The sequence below is a fragment of the Typopeltis vanoorti genome, chromosome 1 (genome assembly GCF_054136105.1).
Source record: "Typopeltis vanoorti isolate ZY-2024b chromosome 1, IOZ_Tvanoo_1.0, whole genome shotgun sequence".
NCBI lineage: Eukaryota > Metazoa > Arthropoda > Arachnida > Uropygi > Thelyphonidae > Typopeltis > Typopeltis vanoorti.
Window position 1 is genome coordinate 139,783,836 of NC_143549.1, and position 21,579 is coordinate 139,805,414.

General features: G+C 35.8%; 1 protein-coding gene across 1 annotated transcript in view; it reads right to left on the reverse strand.

Moving 5' to 3' along the window:
- Window positions 1–21,579, reverse strand: part of LOC150110474 (small ribosomal subunit protein uS11) — a 64,948-nt gene that overhangs the window by 21,758 nt on the left and 21,611 nt on the right. Inside the window, exon 3 of the mRNA XM_090394020.1 lies at window positions 16,728–16,889. Within this exon, the coding sequence (XP_090250146.1) occupies window positions 16,728–16,889 (162 nt within the window). The remainder of the gene's footprint in view (window positions 1–16,727; window positions 16,890–21,579) is intronic.

Genomic DNA, 21,579 nt, shown 5'->3' on the forward strand with positions numbered 1-21,579 from the left:
AACAAACTTGCACATAATCCTGTAGTCACTATGAATATGCTATAATCAAATATATATGCATGCATTTGTGTCCCATTAGTTATTACATCACTCAAGACAAAAACTAAGCACTATTAAAACAGTAGTACTGGGTACATTCTCTACTTCACTAGTTCAAGAAAGATGACAATTTTTTATGTTGGAGGAGTGTGTGTGTGTGTGTGTGTGTGTGTGTGTGTGTAATATAATATACACTGCTTGGAAAGAAGTCAACAGACACCCCCCACCCACATGGGGATGTCTGTTGACTTCTTTCCAATGGGCATGGTACATCATGCCATGTGTTTGAAGCCATTATAAATTAGAGGAATATGATGCTCCCAAGTCAGTGCAACTGACTTTTTGCATCCATTTGTGGGTGAAATGGATGCAAGAAGGAAACGGATGGAGTTTGAAAGAGGCATTGTGATGGCCTACTGTTTATCAAATTATAAACAAATTGGGCCATCTCAGGTCAATAATCAGTGATACCATACTGAGATGGAAGCACAGGGAGTCAACTACAAGTGCTAATTACCACAATAACTGAATGTGACCGTAGGGCACTACACAAGATAATATGTAAAAACTGCCATTCATCACCTGACACATTGAATGCAGAGTTCCGGGCATTGACTGGAATACGAATCTGCACAAAAACATTCAGAATCGAGGTTCACAGCATGGGTTTCCATGGTAAGACAATATGCAAGCTCCACATTACCTGAATGAACATGCAGAATTGTCTTCAGTGATGCAAAGAGCATCTACAGTGGGACGTGGAAGCATGGAAAGCAGTGACGAATCATATACAACCTCTACTGAGCAGATAGATGGTTTTGGCAGATGCCTGGTGAATGTCTTTTACCAGAGTGCATAACCCCAACTATGAAATTCAGATGTAGCAGTGTGATGGTATGGTCCCGTTTTGGCTTCTGACCTTTGTTTGTGGCACCACAAACAAAGGTCAGAACTACAAAAGGTATCTGAACACCCTAGACAATGCAATGCTTCCTACTTTGTGGGACCATTGTCTCTTTCGGCAAGACAATGCACTCTGTCATAAAGCTGCTGCCATAACTGCATGGTTTGTGGACAAGAATGTCACCATAGAGCCCTAATCTCAACCCTATCGAACATCTGTGGGATGAACTGAAGCGTCGGGCGAGTTCAAGAGATGTCCGTCCCCACAATAGTCCAGGACCTCATTACATGTCTACAGAAAGAATGGTCCAAAATTACCATTGTTCACTATCATATGCATGTGGAAAAGATGCCCAGTAGGACTGCTGGAGTCAAAGTGAAAGGAGGTCCTACATCTTATTAATGTGGGTACAATAGCTGTTTGTTCTTCACACTATTGTGTCCATTACTGACTTCTTTCCAAGCAATGTGTGTATATATATATATATATATATATATATATATATATATATACACACACGCGCGCACGCGAGTCAAAATGATGTGCAATTAGAAATGTGTGAAAAGAGCATTCTTTTTTTTTTTAAACCATACTTAAAATTCAATGTGCACATCATGTGTTGTCTTGCACAGGTCACAACAATACATTTTCCTGCCAAGTAATTATCTGGTGTTCATTCATTGCAACAGTCATGCTGCAATTCATCATCTACATTTTGAGGGAATGGGATGGGTAACACATACACAGTGTATAAGTGTTACCCATCCCTTTTTCTTTAGGTGACACATACATACTGTGTATGTGTCACCCAAAGGAAAAGGGGAGTTAGGCTTAATGACAATGCAGGAAAAGTTGTAGGCTCCATTTGTTCAATGCACTGGACAGGAAATGTGTAATCAAAAGGATTATCACAGCATGATGGAAGATCGCACCTAGTGTTCTCATGGAACAGCATCAGTAACCATAGCTCCAGCACACACTTCCCATTATTGTTTTCCACAGAATAAAAGAATGGTCACAGATTTTGTCACACATCAGACACAAAAACATTTAATTTTGGTCTGTCCCTTGAATGTTTATTAGTAATGTGTGAATATTCAGATCCATGTGTGTTCACACTTTTCCTGACAAAGACACGTGAAATGTACTTTGTCATTTAAACCATGCTGATAGGAATACTTCATGCTCCTCAATGCAGACCACCATTTATGCGCAAAATGTACAGCTGACAGCCATCTACCAGTGCCAAGCAGTACTTAAGTACTGGTACTAACATCGCAGGTAGATGGCTGAAGCAGCAGTTTGTTCGAGTGCACTGTCTAGTGCCTTCCAGATACATCTTGAAGTATCAAAGGTTCTCGATACTTCATTATTTTCATATAAATACAAGAGGATCTCATCCACAGTCAGTCAATCATGAACAGTGTGATATTCGTGTAAGCGCATACAGGTTCACTGTGTCAGCCATAGCCTATTGTGGTTTTATATTGCCAGACTTTTTTCATTAGTGTGAGACACATTCAGTGGATAATAACCATTACATGGCCATTTTGGATTATTTTTTGGTTTCTACAGTCAGGTTTCTAATGAAAAGTGGACCAATTTGTACTTTTTTGTGCCGATCGACAATAAGCCAGTATGTTTAATTTGTCGTGAGTCAGTGTCATGACAAATTATATTGCATTCTTTTGATAGAATGCAATATAAATCGACATTAAGAGACAAAGTATGCATCCAATTTCGATCACCTTCAAGGGTAGCTTTGTGTGGACAAAGTGAACTGTCTCCAAATTGATTTAAAATGCCAGCAGGGTATGTTTAAAAGGCAGAGGGAAGAGAGTGAAGCGTGCATCAAAGTAAGTTATGTAATAGCTGAAAAACTGCTAAAAAATCAAAAGACTTCTTGGATGGCGAGTTTGTGAAAGAGTATCTCATCACTGCTGGGGAAATTCTGTGCCCAAATAATAAGGAAGTGTTTAAAAAACCGAATTTGTCTGGGGTAACTGTAGCATGATGTGTTGAAGAACTTGCCAATGACATTGAAGGAACTTGGTCGTTTGAATTTACGTCATATGCAGCTGCTTTAGATGAGAGCGCAGATATGAAGGATACAGCACAACTGGTTATCTTTGTCTGCGGCACTGATCAACAATTCACTGTGACAGAAGAACTGCTAGCACTCGTACCTATGAAGGGAACGATGAAAGGCACTGATATTCTTGAAGCTGCCAAGAAAATGCTCCAGCGTTTCGACCTCAGCTTAATCAACCTCAGGGGTGTGGTAACTGATGGTGCCCCTGCTATGGTGGGAAAGAAAGAAAGAAGGGTTTGCTGCACTGCTATGGAAGAACCAGAACTAGAAGGAAAAGATTTCGTCCATTACCAGTGTTTAATCGACCAGGAGAATTTGTGGACGAAAACTATTGGCAGATCCACATCACCGTATCACGGCAATGTGGTTTATTATAGTGATGTGCATTGGTTGAGCAGAGGGAAGGTTCTTAAAAGTATGAGACTTTAGGAGCAAAATACAGCAGTTCATGCAAACCAAGGGGAACCAATTGCAGAATTCAATGATTCGAAGTGGATGACAGACTTTGCCTTTGTGACATCTCATTGCACATGAATGATCTAAATATGCGGCTACAATCCAAAGATCAACTGGTACACACTCTGTTTGATCACATCAAAACTTTTGTGGCCAAGCTCAAACTTTGGGAGGCACAACTCGCAAAACAAGACAAATCATATTCAGCTTCTCGCTGAGTCCAACTGTTCGTCTCTTGATGAATACGCTATAAAATTAGCTGTTGCAAAGAGAGATTTAGTGATTTTCCTAACCAACAATCTTCTTTAGATTTATTTTCAATGCCAGGCTCAGTACAAATGGAGTTGCTTGAACTCCAAAACAACTCTTCTTCTTCGAGAGAAAAATTATTCAACGTGTCCTTGCTTACATTTTACAAAGACTACATTTCTGAGGATGCGTTCCCTAATCTTCGGCAGCATGCTTTGAAGATGTGCACTTTGTTAAAAAGCACATACTTATGTGAGCAGTTCTTCTCCAGAATGAAGCATGTGAAGTCCAAGACAAGAACTCAGATTACGGACCAACATCTCGAGAATACTCTGTGCATAGAGACTTCCAACACTGATGCTAACATCAATAAGCTGGTCAAGGAAAAGCATTGCCAATTTCCCCATTGACATTGTAAAAAGTGAATGTTTTCTTCATTAAACTTCACTACCTACGCTCTTAAAACTGAGTTTGTTTATTTTTATAGGATTTTATGTAAAGTATCAAATGCCCAGTGTTCCTTGTGAATCTGGAAAGCATCTTACAATCAATTCTAAATACCACAGTATAGCTTAGTGGCCCGCAGGCCTCACTGAAATTTTTAATGCGGCCTGCACTGTCTGAAAGATTGAAGACCACTGCACTAGACAAATCACTAAATTCACAGAGCAGTATACCATGCACCCTAGAGGTAACATTCAGAAACTTATTTGTGCACTTGTTTTCTATTTAAAATTGTGTGCATTTCATTATCTGACCCATCCTGTATACCAATCTTAAGGATTTTCATCTTTCTGCAACTGTCTTCATTCTCACCTCAACTTAAATGAGGAATTTGTTTAATCAGCTACTAAATTCTATATTTTTCCTATGCAAAAATATGTACACCAAAATCAATTCACTATTAGAATTTAAAAACCAATTTTTCAAAAAAAAAAAAAGTTATCCAAACTTCCAGTCAACTATAGTTTTATCTGCTATATATGCATATGCACAGAATTGTTTAATATATGTTTAAAATTCATAAAATTTCGATATTTTATCAAATTTCTTATGTATCCTTACAGGGTTTACAAGATACTATAACAGCACTGCATGATAATTTTACATTACTAGTCTATCAATATTTTCCTCTAAATTAGTCTGTTATTTGTCATGACTTCCAATATTGTCAGATTTTACATTTCATTCTTCTAAGATATTACCTTTTCCGCTCCCATTCTGTAAACTGACTATACTACCTCATATAAATAATAAATTTAGTTTAATCCTTTATACAAGTGTGAGCAAACAAAGTTTGCGCCTGAAAGTATCTTCAGGACTGGGGTAAGGTGGTACAACACCAGGAAACTCCTTGCAAAGGTGGAGCAAGCTTACATCACTCTCCTATCTCAATATCTCCCATAATGCAAAACAATCCCACTGAAGAGACCTCAATAAAGGTCGAAACTAGTCTGGGTAGTGGCCTTCCCTTAATGCATAACATCATATATATATATCCAAGGAGATGTGTTTTTGCATTATGGGAGATACTGAGATAGAGGTGATGTAAGCTTGCTCCACTTTCAAAAGGAGTTGCCTGGTGTTGTACCACCTTACCCCAGTCCTGAAGATACTTTCAGGCGCAAACTCTGTTTGCTCACACTTGGATAAAGGATTAAACTAAATTTATTATAGTCTAACCAAGTGAAAAATAAACTTTCTACCTCAGATAAACACTGTACTTTCATATTTCACATGATTCTGCCAATGATGCCAATTTTCCTAGAACTTTCGTATTGGTGTATGATCTTTGCCTGTGTTTAACTGTTATTTCTAGTCCAACTTTCAGAACCATGAAGCTAAAAACCTACTATGAACTGCTGGTCCAGTGTTGGCTAATTTCTCCTATTCCACATAAATTTATTAACAGAGCTTTCTACCATACCAATTCTGAATATTTATCCTTTTCCATATTTAATTTGCAATCCTCATTAAAAATTATATGCTTAAACAACTGATGTATTTTACTTGTTTTACAGGTTCTCCATCAATGCAGCTGACATTTTCCTTACTGCTGATTGTTACTAATTTATTACAGCAGATATTTAGTTCTTATGACATGTAGGTAGAGGATTTACTTATAATGGTATAGCACCATCTGCAGAAAGTAAAGAGCTGGATTTAATATCTCCACTCCTTATACAGGTTGCTTTCCTTAATAATACAATGTATACAGGTGAAATTACAGTGGAGGTAGCATGTACACTTGTTTTACATACTGAACTTACATCAAATCAAGCCACCTTTCTGTACAGCTTTCAATTCCAACTGCTAACATACTACTGAAGTAAGTTACATATTGCTCTGAATATTGTCTCATGTATATCATATAATTGTAGGGATTCAATAACTTTTCTCTTGACATATTTTCTGACATTTCTAGATCCTTGTTATGTTTCCTTGTCCTTATAACTCCAATTTGGCCCAAATCTAGCTTGTTCTTCGAACATTTCTTACATAATTTTTCTTGAATAATAAAACTTGTGGAGTATCCATAACTGTAGAATAACATATATGCCACAGTAAAATAAATAATTTCTTTATTTAGCGTATGGCAATTTACATGCGGTTATAAAGGTACATTAGTCAATATATATATAATCATAAATATATAGAAAGCAAGTGACAAACAATTACAATAAAACAAAGACACTTATACTTTCAACAAACAAAACACTTATAGGTTAAGATCCAGTCTATAACAGGCGGTGTCGCCTCCAGGAAGTCTGGCCTGTGTATGCACGAAGACTGCACTCAGTAGAGATGTGGTTTATTGTTGAGATGGAATGTTGACACTTCAGTTTTACTTTGGCTTGGATGCAGTCTCCATTTTTTAAAGTAGTTATGCATAGCAGCAAGGTCATTTGTAAGTTTCCTCCGTCTGTCTTAGTTCTCTGTTTCTGATGGCTAACGCTAGCAAGCCGTTGTTGAGTTTCTTCTGATTACTGATATTTTCTCCAAGGATAACATGCAAATATCTATTGCCAAGCATATTATTAACAAGCTGCATTGTTCTTCAACACCTTTCATTAGTTTTTTTTCATTTCAAAATAAATTTATTATGTAAATATTTCATCTTATGTATTGTAAGACATCATTAGTACAATGAACAGCAATTGAATAAATAAATAAAAAAAAAAACAGTAGAGATTATGCTTAAATTAGAATCCCACTAGGTATAGTCACGTGTTCATGGATTAAAACTAGTGGGCTGAAATTAAAATAAAATATAAGAATCTCAAACTTTTAGTATATAGAGGCAGTCGTTACGATTGTGATTAGATCTATGAAGTAGGGATTCACCACTTTCTTTATATAAACATCATCATCATCAAATTCCTGACATGTACCCTCAATGGGTGTACAGGATATGATAGTACTACATGAAAAATTTACATCATTACTAACTTCCTATCTATAATTTTCCTCCAAATCAGTCTGTTACTTGTCAAGACTCCAACATTATCAGATCTTATATTTCTATTGTCAAGGCACTTCATATCAATCCACCTATATTTAGGTCTTCCTCAGGGTCATTTTCCAGCCAATCTGGCAGAGAACACTTGTTTTGCTAATCTTTCCTCGTCCATTCTGTTTAAGTGACCATACCACCTGAGATTAGCTCTGCTAACACATTCCTGGATGCTGACAATGTCAAGTTCTTTCCTAATATCCTCGTTTTTAATATGATATTGCCATTGCTGCCATCTGATCTCACCTCTATTCTTTATCAGGATTCTCATATCTGCGGTCTCTAGTCTTTGGTCAAGTGTTTTACTTCTGAATTTGAAGTCAATTGAATAAATTTTCTCTCTTATTCCATAAGAGAGAAAATTTATTCAATTGACTTCCTACCATTCCAGCTTTGTTGATTCTGTTGTCTACTTCCATATTTAATTTATCATCTTCACTAAAAATCATTCCTAAGTAGCTGAAATGTTTTACTTGTTCAACAGGTTATCTATTCACAATGCAGTTGACATTTTCAATGATTCTACCTATTTTCATTGTCTTTGTCTTTTTATTGCTGACCTTCATATCATATGTATTATAAAAGTTATTCAATTTAGTCAGGGAATCATGAAAACTTGTAGCGGATTTACTTAGAAGCATAACATCGTCCGCATAAAGCAAAGAGCTGATATTAACATCTCCAATTCTGATACCATGTTTAATACAATTTCCTTCATAATGTGATCCATACAGATAATAAACATCCTTGTCTCACACCAGATTTAACATTAAATCATCTTCCTGCACTTCCTTCAATTCTAAGGGTCAAAGTTGTATAACTGAGAGGAGACCTCCACATAGCCTTTAAAGGAATGCAGAGAACCGACCAGGGCTTCTGACCTAATGTCCAATCCTCACCTTCTCGTGGTGCACCCTGTTGGGTATCTACTTGGATACTGAATGGACGAGGATGGGCTGGCAATTTGGGATTTAGCCGACCAAATTTTATTCTTATTGGTTAAACCAAAATATAGAATGAAGGTACAACATGACAAAATTTCATGCCAGCTGGGGCGTCGACCGGTTAAACAAGGCCCCCATTATTTTCGTCAGGGAACCAGGGCAAACAGCGAAAAGTCAGCTACTGGAACAAATCTGAAAACCAGCCCCAACTCAACATCACCAGAGTTAAAGATCGGTACTATCAACGTAAGAAGCCTGAATGGCAAAGAAATGGAGCTAGCTGAGGAATTAGATAAGTACCAGATCGACATAATAGGGGTGACTGAAACAAAAAAGACCAAAACTGGTGAGATCTTTCTGAGCAATAAATACAAATTGTTATATTCAGGCAATGACAATCAAGGAAAAGAAGGAGTAGCCATAGTATTCAACAAAAAATACGAGGCTAATCTTCTTGAATGGCAGTCAGTATCAAGTAGAATAATGTGGGCAAATATGAGAATGGGGAACTGGACAATGAGACTTATTTGTGCCTATGGTCCCACAGAAGGTTCTACTAAGGTAGAAGTGGAGGAATTTTTTGAGGCATTTAGAAAAAGCAACTGACACAATGAAAAACAAAAAGTTGGTCCTTGTTGGGGTTCTAAATGGCAGAGTAGGAAATGATTGTGAGACATACAAAAATATTTTGGGAAAATTTGGAGAAAAGAGCAAAGCTAATAATAATGGCAAATATCTGTTGCATTTCGGCTCAGGACATGGACTGGTTATTACTAACACCATGTTCCAACATAAAAATATGCACAAATTCACATGGAGAGAAGAGGCTAGGAATAAGAAAAGTCTCATTGACTATGTTATTGTTGATAGTGATGTCTTCTCCCTGGTGCAGGACACCAAAGTGTACAGAGGATTTGAAATTGGAAGTGATCACTATTTATTCTTGAGCAGGATAAAATTGAATTTCATATTGAAAAGAATAACATGTAAGAAAGTTTTAAAGCGAATAAAAGTTGAGCAGCTCTCAGATGTGAACTGTAGACTAAAATACAGAAAGATTATTGAAAAGAAAATGAAAGAGTTTGAGAACAGAAATCAAACCTTGGAGATTCAGTGGCAAACTCTGAAGAAAACATTGATTGATTCTGCCAGAGAGGCATATGGTGAGGTTGTGTGCAAGGATAAAAAAATCAGAACTCCCTGGTGGACACAGGAAGTTAAAGAAGCAGTGAAGGAAAAGAAGAAAGCATATCAAAAGTTCCTGTCAAATAAGTAAGCTTGTGCTCTTAGAATATATAGAGACAAATGCAAGAATGCTAAACAAAAGTCATGGGAGGAATTTGGCAAGAATATAGAAAATAAATACCAAGAAAGTGGCAAAATATTCTGGAGGTTGTTGAAGAAGCTTAGGAATGGAGGAAAGAGTGCTGTAAAAGGAGTTAGAGATGATAAAGGTGACATGAAAACTGCAGAAAAAGATATCCTTGAAGTATGGAGTAATTACTTTGAAAAACTGCTAAATGAAACAAGCAGTGACGATAGCACAGTGGTAAAAAACACTGACCAGGCATGCGGTCAGGAATACATATCCATACTTGAAGTAGAAAAAGCCATCAAAGGCTTGAAATGTGGAAAGGCAGCTGGAGTAGATGATATTCGACCAGATATGCTGAAGTATGGTGGTATAAGACATGGTCTTACAGTGGCTGCACTGCATAGTTCAGAAAGCCTGGACAAAGGGACGAATTCCCGATGATTGGAGTAAAGCTCTCATAGTACCCATATATAAAAAGGGAAATAAAACTGAATGTGAGAATTACAGAGGTATTTCCCTACTGAGTGTTCCTGGCAAGATCTATGCAAGTATACTTGAGAAACGGTTGAGAAGAATTGTGGAAGAAAAGCTTGGTGAAGAACAAGCTGGATTCAGGCCAAACAGAGGCTTTCAGGATCAGATCTTCACTTTACGACAAATAGTCGAGAAAGCATGGGAATATAACAAAGATCTGTATTTAAGTTTTGTCGATTTGGAAAAGGCATATGACAAGGTGCCAAGAGAGAAGCTATTCAATACGCTGCAGTTATATGGTGTTAATGGGACATTATATCAAGCAATACTTAGTCTTTATTTGAGTTGTAAGTCAGCAGTTAGAATTGAAGGAAGTACAGGAAGATGGTTTAATGTTAAATCTGGTGTGAGACAAGGATGTACGTTAACCCCTCTGTTATTCATTATCTATATGGATCACATTATGAAGTAAAGTGGTATTAAACATGATATCAGAATTGGAGATGTTAATGTCAGCTCTTTGCTTTTTGCGGATGATGTTATACTTCTAAATAAATCCACTACAAGTCTGCAAGATTCTCTGACTAAATTGAATAGTTGTTGTAATAGATATGGTATGAAGGTCAGCAATAAAAAGACAAAGACAATGAAAATAGGTAGAATCATTGAAAATGTCAACTGTCTTGTGAATGGAGAACCTGTGGAACAAGTAAAACATTTCAGCTACTTAGGCACGATTTTTACTGAAGATGGTAAATTAAATATAGAAATAGACAACAGAATCGGCAAAGCTGGTATGGTGGGAAGTCAATTGAATAAATTCATATGGAATAAGAGAGAAATTAGTCGGAACACTAAATTAGCTGTATACAAGACAGTGTTCAAACCAGTTTTAACTTATGGATCTGAGAGCTGGGTCAGAAGTAAAACACTTGACCAAAGACTAGAGACTGCAGATATGAGAGTCCTGAGAAAGATCATAGGCATGAACAGATGGCATCAATGGCAATATCATATTAAAAACGAGGATATTAGGAAAGAACTTGATATTGTCAGCATCCAGGAATGTGTTAGCAGAGCTAATCTCAGGTGGTATGGTCACCTAAACAGAATGGGCGAGGAAAGATTAGCAAAACAAGTGTTCTCTGCCAGGTTGGCAGCAAAACGACCCAGAGGAAGACCAAGATATAGGTGGATTGATATGGTACAAAGTGCCTTAGACGATAGAAATATAAGATCTGATAATGTTGGATTCTTGACAAGTAACAGACTGATTTGGAGGAAAATTGTAGATAGGAAGTTAGTAATGATGTAATTTTTTTCATGTAGTACTATCATATCCTGTACACCCCCTCTCGGGTACATGGCAGGAATTTGATGATGATGATGATGACTTACAAACTCAAATAAAGACTAAGTATTGCTTGATATAATGCCCCATTGACACCATATAACTGCAGCGTATTGAATAGCTTCTCTCTTGGCACCTTGTCATATGCCTTTTCCAGATCGAAAAAACTTAAATACAGATCTTTGTTATATTCCCATGCTTTTGCAACTATTTGTCTTAAAGTGAAGACCTGATCCTGACAGCCTATTTGGCCTGAATCCCGCTTTTTCTTCACCAAGCTTTTCTTCCACAATTCTTCTCAACCGTTTCTCAAGTATACTTGCATAAATCTTGCCAGGAACATCAGTAGGGAAATACCTGTGCAATTCTCACATTCAGTTTTATTTCCCTTTTTATATATGGGTGCTATGACAAGCTCTACTCCAATCATCAGGCATTCGTCCCTCTGTCCAGGCCTTTTGAACTATGCAGTGCAGCCACTGTAAGACTTTTATACCACAATACTTCAGCATTTCTGATTGAATATCATCTACTCCAGCTGCATTTCCACATTTCACAACACCATACTTCCAGATATCTTTTTCTCCCGTTTTCATGTCACCTTTATCATCTCTAATTCCTTTTACAGCACTCTTTCCTCCATTTCTAAGCGTCTTCAACAACCTCCAGAATATTTTGCCACCTTCTTGATATTTATTTTCTATATTCTTGCCAAAGTCCTCCCATGACTTTTGTTTAGCTAGTTTTACACAGTATATAGCATTCGTCTCTGTATTCTCTAAGAGCACAAGCTGACGTATTTGCCAGGAACTTTTGATATGCTTTCTTCTTTTTCTTTACTGCCTCTTTAACTTCCTGCGTCTACCATGGAATTCTGATTTTTCTATCCTTGCATACAACCTCACTGCATGCCTCTCTGGCTGAATCAATCAGGGTTTTCTTCAAGGCTTGCCACTGAATCTCCAAGGCTTGGTTCATGTTCTCAAACTCTTTTCATTTTTTTCTTCAATAATCTTTGTGTATGATATTGTATAAACATTCATGTTTATATATGGATCTATGTAGTAGCTTAGCATTTTATCATTAGATCATGTGGTTAGTTTTCAATTCCATGTTGTGCATGGTCAGATTTATGAAGTTTGAGAAGACAGATGTGGTCTTGATGTTCAGAGATATGTTTATTTAGAGATCTTCCTTTCGTCCATAGTAAGATAAGTTGCCTGAACATGTACACGATAGGTAGTATCATTGGTGAGAGTTTGTCTTTTGGAGAAGGCAGCGGGTTATGAATTTTGTTTATGGGAAACAATGAGCTGATATTTTACATAATTTTTGCCACACATTCAGAGAAGCCTTTAATATGGTATAAGAGTCCTGTGGACTTCTTGTATGGGTTGCTTAATAGGAGAATAGTCGTTTATTTTTGGAGTTATTATTGGATTATATGTTTTTAGTAAGGCTGTTTCACTAACTTTTCCCAACTTCACTGCCTCTTCTTTAATTCCTTCTACTTCTGTCCTTTGGAACACTCTCCTCCACTCTGCCTTCCCCAAAGATTATAACCATCAGTGGTTAAAGCAAAATGTAAACAGATTCTTCCTTTCTTCTAATCCTTTTGCCCACACATGGCACTAATGTGCTATAGGTCTTCTGGCCTTTCATGTGTGGATCAGATATTAAAAAAGCTCACCATTCATCTAAAAAATATGGCATCATATAATCCCCAGTATCCAGAGCATACAAGATTTGTTTTTCTTAAGAAACATATTAAAGGCATCTCTGAACATGTAGAAAAAAATATGAAAAAATATCAACTAACTGCTGTAAACCCTCACATGAAATTTTGCTGTATCATGTTTGTTTTTACAAGTTCTGTCTGAAGAAAATATATATAAAGAATTATTAATGTTTATAAAATTCCTAAATTCTTTTGTATGTAACAACTCTGTTACAAAATTTTGTGTTATTCAAATTGGTGTTGCGTGAGTTGTGACATCAGCATATCTCATGGTTAATGTTACTCCAAGATGGGAAATCTCGTGAGACATGCATGCACACTAGTGCAAGAATTGAGATATAAAGGTTGCGCTTCAGAAAGGAGTCTTTTTCTTCTCTGGGATAGTTGCCATGTATCGGAGCATCTCACACGAGGAAGTCTGCACATGCCATCACTGAAAGCTTGGTGGTAAGGGAAAAAGGTTCATCAGCAAGAAGGATATTCATCGACTAAAAGGCAATATTTGGCAGAGATCGTACAAATTGCCCAGGAAGGGAACTCTCAAGATAAAAGAAAATCAGTGATCAGGATATAGAATTTGGCAGATAAGACAAAATAGGTAGACAAGAAGAAAAGGAACATTATTGCTCAGACAAGTACCTAGGAGAATGTGTAACTCAGAGATAATGCAAACAATGTGTTCTTGTTCCTTATTCAGTAATGTTAATGTCATATTGTTTATGATACTTTCAGTTAAGCACCTAATATAAGAGTCAGCAGACTGTTATGTATAGTGAATATAAATTAATATTAACTGAGCTCATGCTTGTCATGTCTAAGTGTTCATAAATAGGAATGACTTGTAAATTATACTATACTATAGATGGGATATGAAAAAGAATTGTGAGGAATTTTGGAAACTTATAGATATAACACTGCTACCTATAAATCCATGAACCAAATTCATAATCTGCTACCTTCTCCAAAAGAAACTCACCACTAATGTTACCTGGCATATACAAAGTACCATGTTCGTGTAACTTGGCTTACTATGGACAAACAGAGACATCTCTAAATAAACATATCTCTGAACATCAAGACTGCATCCATCTTACTAAACATTATAGATCTGACCTCGCACACATGGAATTGAAAATGATAACCACAGGATCCAATGACAAATAAACATGAACATTTATACAAAGAAAGTGCTGAAGCCCTACTTTAGAGACCTAATCTCAATCATAACGACTACCTCTCTATACCAAAAGCTTAGGAAATTGTTATCCTCAATTGTATTAAATAAATTTTATCTCATATATATTTATTTTAATTTTAGCCCAATAGTTTTAATCCATGAATACATGACTGTGACCTAGAAGGATTCCAATTTAAGCATGCATTCTACTGTTTTCTTATTCAATTCCTATTGTTGTTCATTGTTTGTACTGATGTCTTATAATACACAAGATGAAATATTTATATAATACATTTATTTTACTATGGCATACATGTTATTCTAGTTAATAGATACTTCTACTTCTTGATTATCTTCCCCAGCCAAGGTGATCAGCTGATGACTATTATAAATGAACCACAAGTAATTAACATGATCCATCACTATTTCCTCTCAGGTCATTAAATTCAATATCTGTTCCATTCTAGAAAGTTCATGCATATATGCTAGTTGCTCCAAAAATTTAGCAACTATTGTGTTATCAGCTGTTTCATTCTTCAAGCTAATACTCACCTCATCTTCCCTTTTGCTAGGCTAAATGGCCAAATAACTTGGCTTCTTAAAATGCCTGATCTTTGGCCAGTTTCCATTGTTTTCCTTCTCAGAAACTAGATAAAAAACTAGTTTCTGAGACGGAAAACTCTGCCACATCCACGAGACTAACTCACTTTCAATTGGAAAGCACTAATAAAGGTTTTCTACATCTTAACGAGTTTTGAACCCAGGTCTTTCAAATCAAAGGGTTTTGTCTATACAGACTGATGTAAAGAAGAAGCTAATACTCCTATAGTTTCTCATCAATGCTATTCTGCCTTTCCTGATCTCGCTACACAATAATGGCTAATAATAATATCGCAATCTACTCTACTATGGTAACATACTCTACCCATATTTCACGCTTAAGCCCAAATGTTTCAAATTCCTTCTCTATTCATGAATTCAGGCAATGTCTGAATTATAAATTTATTATTCTATAGCCAAGAATTTTAAGATCTTATTCGCTTAAATAATAGAATCATGTTATAGTAGGATACAAGCAATCTCACTTGTTTCCTACACTCACTAGTTGACAATGTAGTGGTTGCAGAAAACAAGCAACGCTTTTTACATATCAGATTTTAGTGATAGCATCTACCACTTAAAAACACTGGTCAAAGCCTGACCTACAGAAAACGAAATGCTATTACCTACTACAATGATTTTTTTAAAATACTTTTTTATGTCTTCAAAAGGTATATCAAAAGGAGCAGCAAAAGATAAATCATATTCCTAATTTCGTGTCTTTTGGACATGAAAGTATAAAAGAAATCCTAATTTCGTGTCTTTTGGACATGAAATTAGGATTTCTTTTATACTATTAAAAAAAAAAAAATTCTATATGGCACCTGAACCAAAATATCTGTGGTGAAGAAAAGTAACAAAAACTATACAATGTTTATTTTACTTCTTGATACAAACCTTGTACTCAATATATATTTTTTTTTTTTTAAAGATAAATCAAGGTGCTAGAAAAGCTCATCCAGAGCTTCTATATTATAGAGAGGATGTTAAAAAAAACATTTAATTATAAGTTAATGCTGATTCTGTGGAATGTCCACCATTATCATCATCATCAAATTTGATCACAAAAGATCCAAATCTGGATGCTGTCAAGGCAAAAGGAATCCTCACATGGACTTTTTTTTTTTCAATTGAAGGTTAAGTTAGCCTTCTCATATGGAAGAAGCAGAAAAATTGCTTCCTGAGAGGAAGCTTTCCGGAAACTTGGGTTTTTCATTCTGGATACAGGCAAACTGGCTAGAGAACACACAATTAATGGCCAAAAATATGGTTGGTGAATTATGTAGTGTATTAGTAGACAGTAGATGACATAGTGTGGATAGTCGACTGTGTCATATGTAGATGGTCGATTAAATGTTGTAGACAGCAAGTTAACTGTGATGGTCCTGGATTCTGTGGAGGTGCCACATAATAATTAAACTTCGAAAGTCAAGAAAAAAATTTTATTTTCCTAAAATGTATAATTTCTTTATAACAATTCTAAAAAACAAATGTTTTTAGACTGTTCAGGCATGCTAAGGATAAAAGCAAGATAACTGGGAGGAGTACTCCACATTTTAAGTCTGACTAGTGACTCAGTACACAAAATTTCAAGTTCTCTGTGTATGCCTGCATATTTATTCAAAGTGGATATCCTTGTTTAACTAGCTGTTATTTCCACAGTGCATACTGTTTGATAAGAGGTCTTGTCAGCAATAATATTATTCACAACTGCATGAAGACATGCACAAAATACCACCAAGCTTAATATCACAAAAAACTGGATAAGAGTTATAGGTGTGAAAAAGATATTTCTCTGGGATGCATCATGCTTATGTTCATATCAAAATAACAGGAAGCTAATTCAATATTATCATTAAATACAAAATACTTACTTTGTGCCTCCAGTTGCTCTTAACTTAATGTGGAGTGCAGTAATTCCAACTTGTTTGCACTTCTCTGCAACATCTTGAGCAGCTAACATAGCTGCATAGGGAGATGCTTCATCTCGATCTGCTTTTACCTTCATTCCACCTGTGACTCTTGCAATAGTTTCTCTACAAGAATAAACAATAGGATTCATATATTTCATAAATTATGCAATACACACACATAAAAGCTTAATAAGAACACATTAATGCAACTAAAAAATCCAACCGAAGCAGAAAACATAATATAAGCTTAATAAAACTACAGTAACACAACTCAAAAATTAAACCAAACAAGAAAACAAATAATTTAATACACCACACCCCAATATAGTCAAGATCACACTTATGAATTATTACAAGTAGAGCAACAAAACCAAAATGTTCAAATGCCAGTTATGCTTACTGATTCCTTAACAAAACTATTGGCCATATAACTTTTGTATGTACACAGTTCAGTTTTTATCAGTTTCCCAAGAAAAGGAGAAAACTGAACAAAAACCATCTTTCTTCTTCTTTTCTCTCCAATTCTTGCAATAACTAATGATCTCGGAAAATGTCCTTCTACCACCCCAAATATGCAATATCCAATACACCTTTTGATTTTTTACCAGAAAAGGTTCAGAAGAAAGTTGTCCAAACTAAATAACAAAAATCACCAGACTTGAAGGCATTTCTCTCACTGAACTGTATTCTTCCCTATTCATCTCTCTCTCACTTCAACTCTTTTTCGACATACATGGCCACTCTCATCTATGAATTGCCTGGCAGCATTATAAAAATGCTAGGTGAGATGATGATTTCTATGCCTAATAGAGGTGACAAATTTTTCAAATCAATTTAATACCAACTTCGTCTTACTTCAATTCTTTCTAAAGTATTTCTTCTACACTACTTGGAAACTTCTGAAGTAATCCATCACCAGTATGGATTCCACCAATGTCAATCAATAGGATAATTTGCTGACATCAACTACCTCTAAACAAATACTTGGAAATTTGGTATCTCAAGTGTTGCTCTTTGTACCTCTAGGATATTTGCTCGTGTTTAGCAAAGGCTTCTTAAGTAAAATTCCATTACAGTTTGTCTTCCAACATGTGCAACTGGGCTGTCAATTTTGAAGGGTCTTAATCCTCAAACTTTGAAACTAATGCTAGTGTTCCACAAGGTCCATTCTTTTAATTACGCTATGATATATCCAATGACCTTCTCCAGCTGAATGAAATTCAATCTTCAGTTTTCTGAAGCGCACTGCACTCCTCACTTGACAACTACTATACAAATCACCAAAACATCCAGAATATCAACAGTCAACTATAGCAAACACATTGTAGCACATTATTAAAAAGCCCTAGCCACAGCTGCATAGGAACAATGCTATGCTAAAAGAAATTCACTATAGTAAATTATCCACTATAACAAAGTGCTCCTGTAGTCTTTACAAACTTACTATTGCAAGAGTTAAGTGTATTCTGATCTCCAAATCATGCTTCAAGGGAATTTTGAAAAATATCAATTTCAATGACAAAACTCAGTCCTCTCTTTGCACACACAAAATTTTTTTATTTTATTTTAAATCTTACTAATGACAACCCTCAAACCTCTGCTCAACCCAGATGCTGAGGAGTCATGTTAAGAATATGCTTCCTCAGCATCCAAAAAGATTAGCTCTTTCACGTAAGGAACTCTTCCAAGTTATTTACTAATAGCTGAACAGCTATTAATTCTATGCAATTCAATTTAGATCATCAAACCATTAAACACTGTTGTCACATTTAGGAGTTATTTTTATACTGATCCCATACATGAGACATCGAGGGACCAATAAGCACATTACAGATGATGAGATAGAATTGTTTTTTTTTTTTGAAGAGTTGCAGCTTTTAGTTGGGAATACTTCACGAGGATGGCTGTTCCAGAGGAGAGACATGGACAGAATGAATAGAAGCAGATTTGGTGTCTTTGCAGTTGCATATCAGAGGGATGCTGGGCAGCTGCTGCTCTTGATAGATACAACACGAGGAATAATGGTTGCCAATTCACAGGAGCAGTGACAATGGAAGTACCTGTAGAATAGATACAGTGGTGAAACACTGTGCCTGTGAGATAGACGTTGAAGTGAATTTGTAAGAAAGGGATCATCTATGAGCCTAATTGCCTGCCTCTGGACAGTGTCATGGATTTTAAGGGAAGTTTTAGGTGTATCACCGCAAACCTGCTAACATCATTCAAAATATGGGCGGATTTGGGATTTGTATATAATTAAGTGTTAGCTGGGTGTGAAATAGGCTCTTGAACAAGAGAACACAAAATTTCTTGGATACCAAGGATCTATTGATGTGATGTGTTTATGCCAGGAAAGACTGAAATCAACATCAATGCAAGCCAGCGGCAGCTGATGAAATTTTATTTGGGAGTGCAGCATATACAAAAAAACTTTTTTTTCTTAATCAGTAACGAATTTATTAATAAATAAATTTACATATTAAAAATATTTCATCCTCACCATGAACAAACACCAATAATAAGTTTTGTATCAATAGCAGTGACAAGCGCAAACGAATATCGGCGTTAGATCGCAGTGCATTTGTTTCGTGTAACGATAATTGAAAAAATATAATTCTTTTCATATTTTCAACAGTGACACTCGTCATAATTCAGCCTTGTATCTAATAAATAAATAAATAATATATGTTATTTTAAAAAAATAAAATAATTTATTTAAGTTAAGGGATATTATATCCCATATTGTTTCATAGCCGAATATAGTAAACATATAAAGTTCGGCGAGTCCAAGCGTAAGCAAATACCTGGATAGTGTTACAACTGACCCTTTAGGGAGTGCAACACTGAGGCAACTCATGGTAAGGGTGGAGCAAGCTCCGATCACTATTCTTGATATTTCCCCATAATGTGAAACCCAGCTCCTAGGAGCTGTATTACTGTTCTACATTATGAGTGAGTAGGTAGACCTAGAAATACCAAGTTTGTAGCAAACAGAACTTACATATACCCTACCATGAAGGTGTCTTATAAATTATTAATTATATGAAGAGCCAAAGGCTTCAATTCGGCGACATATAAACTTTTTTTTTACTATAATTGGGAGTGATTTTATGCCATAAAAAATCGAGTGACTACTGCACTAATTTTCGATTTGTTAAAAGGATTAAAATTTTTTTATGCTATTTCTACCCATGAAAGGTTATGAACCTATAATGTATTAACATTATGAATTGAGGAATTTTATTTTTTGTAGTTAGAAACTTTTTGAATTTCTTATTCGGCTATGAAACAATATGGGATGTAATATCCCTTAACTTAAATAAGTTTATATGTTGCCGAATTTATTAATTATAATATATTAATTAACATAAAATATTAATTATATGAAGAGCCTTTGGCTCTTCATATAATTAATAATTTATAAGGACACCTTCATGGCAATTCTCATGGTAGGGTATATGTAAGTTCTGTTTGCCACAAACTTGGTATTTCTAGGTCTACCTACTCACTGATGAGCCCTCAATAAAGGTTGAAACCGGTCTGGGTAGTGACCTTCTCTCACTCATAAGGTAGAACAGTAATACAGCTCCTAGGAGCTGGGTTTCACATTATGGGGAAATATCAAGAATAGTGATTGGAGCTTGCTCCACCCTTACCATGAGTTGCCCCAGTGTTGCACTCCCTAAAGGGTCAGTTGTAACACTAACCAGTATTTGCTTATGCTTGGACTCGATGAACTTTATATTTTTACTATATTCAGCATGAAACAATATGGGATGTAATATCCCTTAACGTAAATAAGTTTATATGTCGCCGAATTGAAGCCTTTGGCTCTTCATATAATTAATAAAATAAAATAAGATTTACAAAAAATAGTTCACCCTCACCACGAACAAGCACCAATAATAAAAGTTTCGTATCTCACAGAAATAACGTGTGCAAGCATGATACACTGCCCAAGCGGCAGTGTATCTAATGACGTAACGTGCAATTACAAGCACAAACGAATATCAGCGTTAGATCGAAGTGCATTTGTTTCGTAATCTAAAGCGTTAATCGAACAATTCCAATTATTAACTATTCAATCAATGTCAAAACATAAGCTGTAACCTTTAACATGTTGTATTGCATTCATATAATGTTGTAAGCATTGTTATTATTTATAAACACAGGCAATAATTTTTTCCTTGGGGGTACTGCAGTGTCGCAGTGCTTATGTATAGGCTGCCACTGATCCAAGCAGCAAAGAGATCTGATCTTGACTAGTGATCTGTGTATTACTGAGGGTAAGGATAAGTGAGCTGGAATCTCTCTCTCTCATGTGAGAAAAGACAAGACTGTTTTTGAGGTACTGAACATGACAAGGTTGTCCCCGTCCCATTGAAGGATAGCATGAATTTTTAGAGTATCCCTAAGGACTCTATAAAAATGCACGACTCTACACAAAAGAGCAATTACATTAATTGATCTCTTACAAAATCGCTCTTATGCATGCATTCAGTTTTAGCTGCTTCAATTTTCTACAAATATTTCCATGGCACCACATAAGAACAAGCAGAAATAATCCTTCCCACACACACAAACCCACCTACACTATCCTCTAAAATCTTAAAACCATACTGAACCAATCAATCTTTTCTTCAGGACTTGCCACTGAATCTCAAAAGTTTGGTTCCTGTTCTCAAACTCTAATTTTTTCTAGAATAATGTTTGTGTATTTTAGTCTACAGTTCACATCTGAGAGCTGCTCAAATTTTATTTGTTTTAAAACTTTCTTATATGTTGTTCTTTTCTCAATTTTATCCTGCTCAAG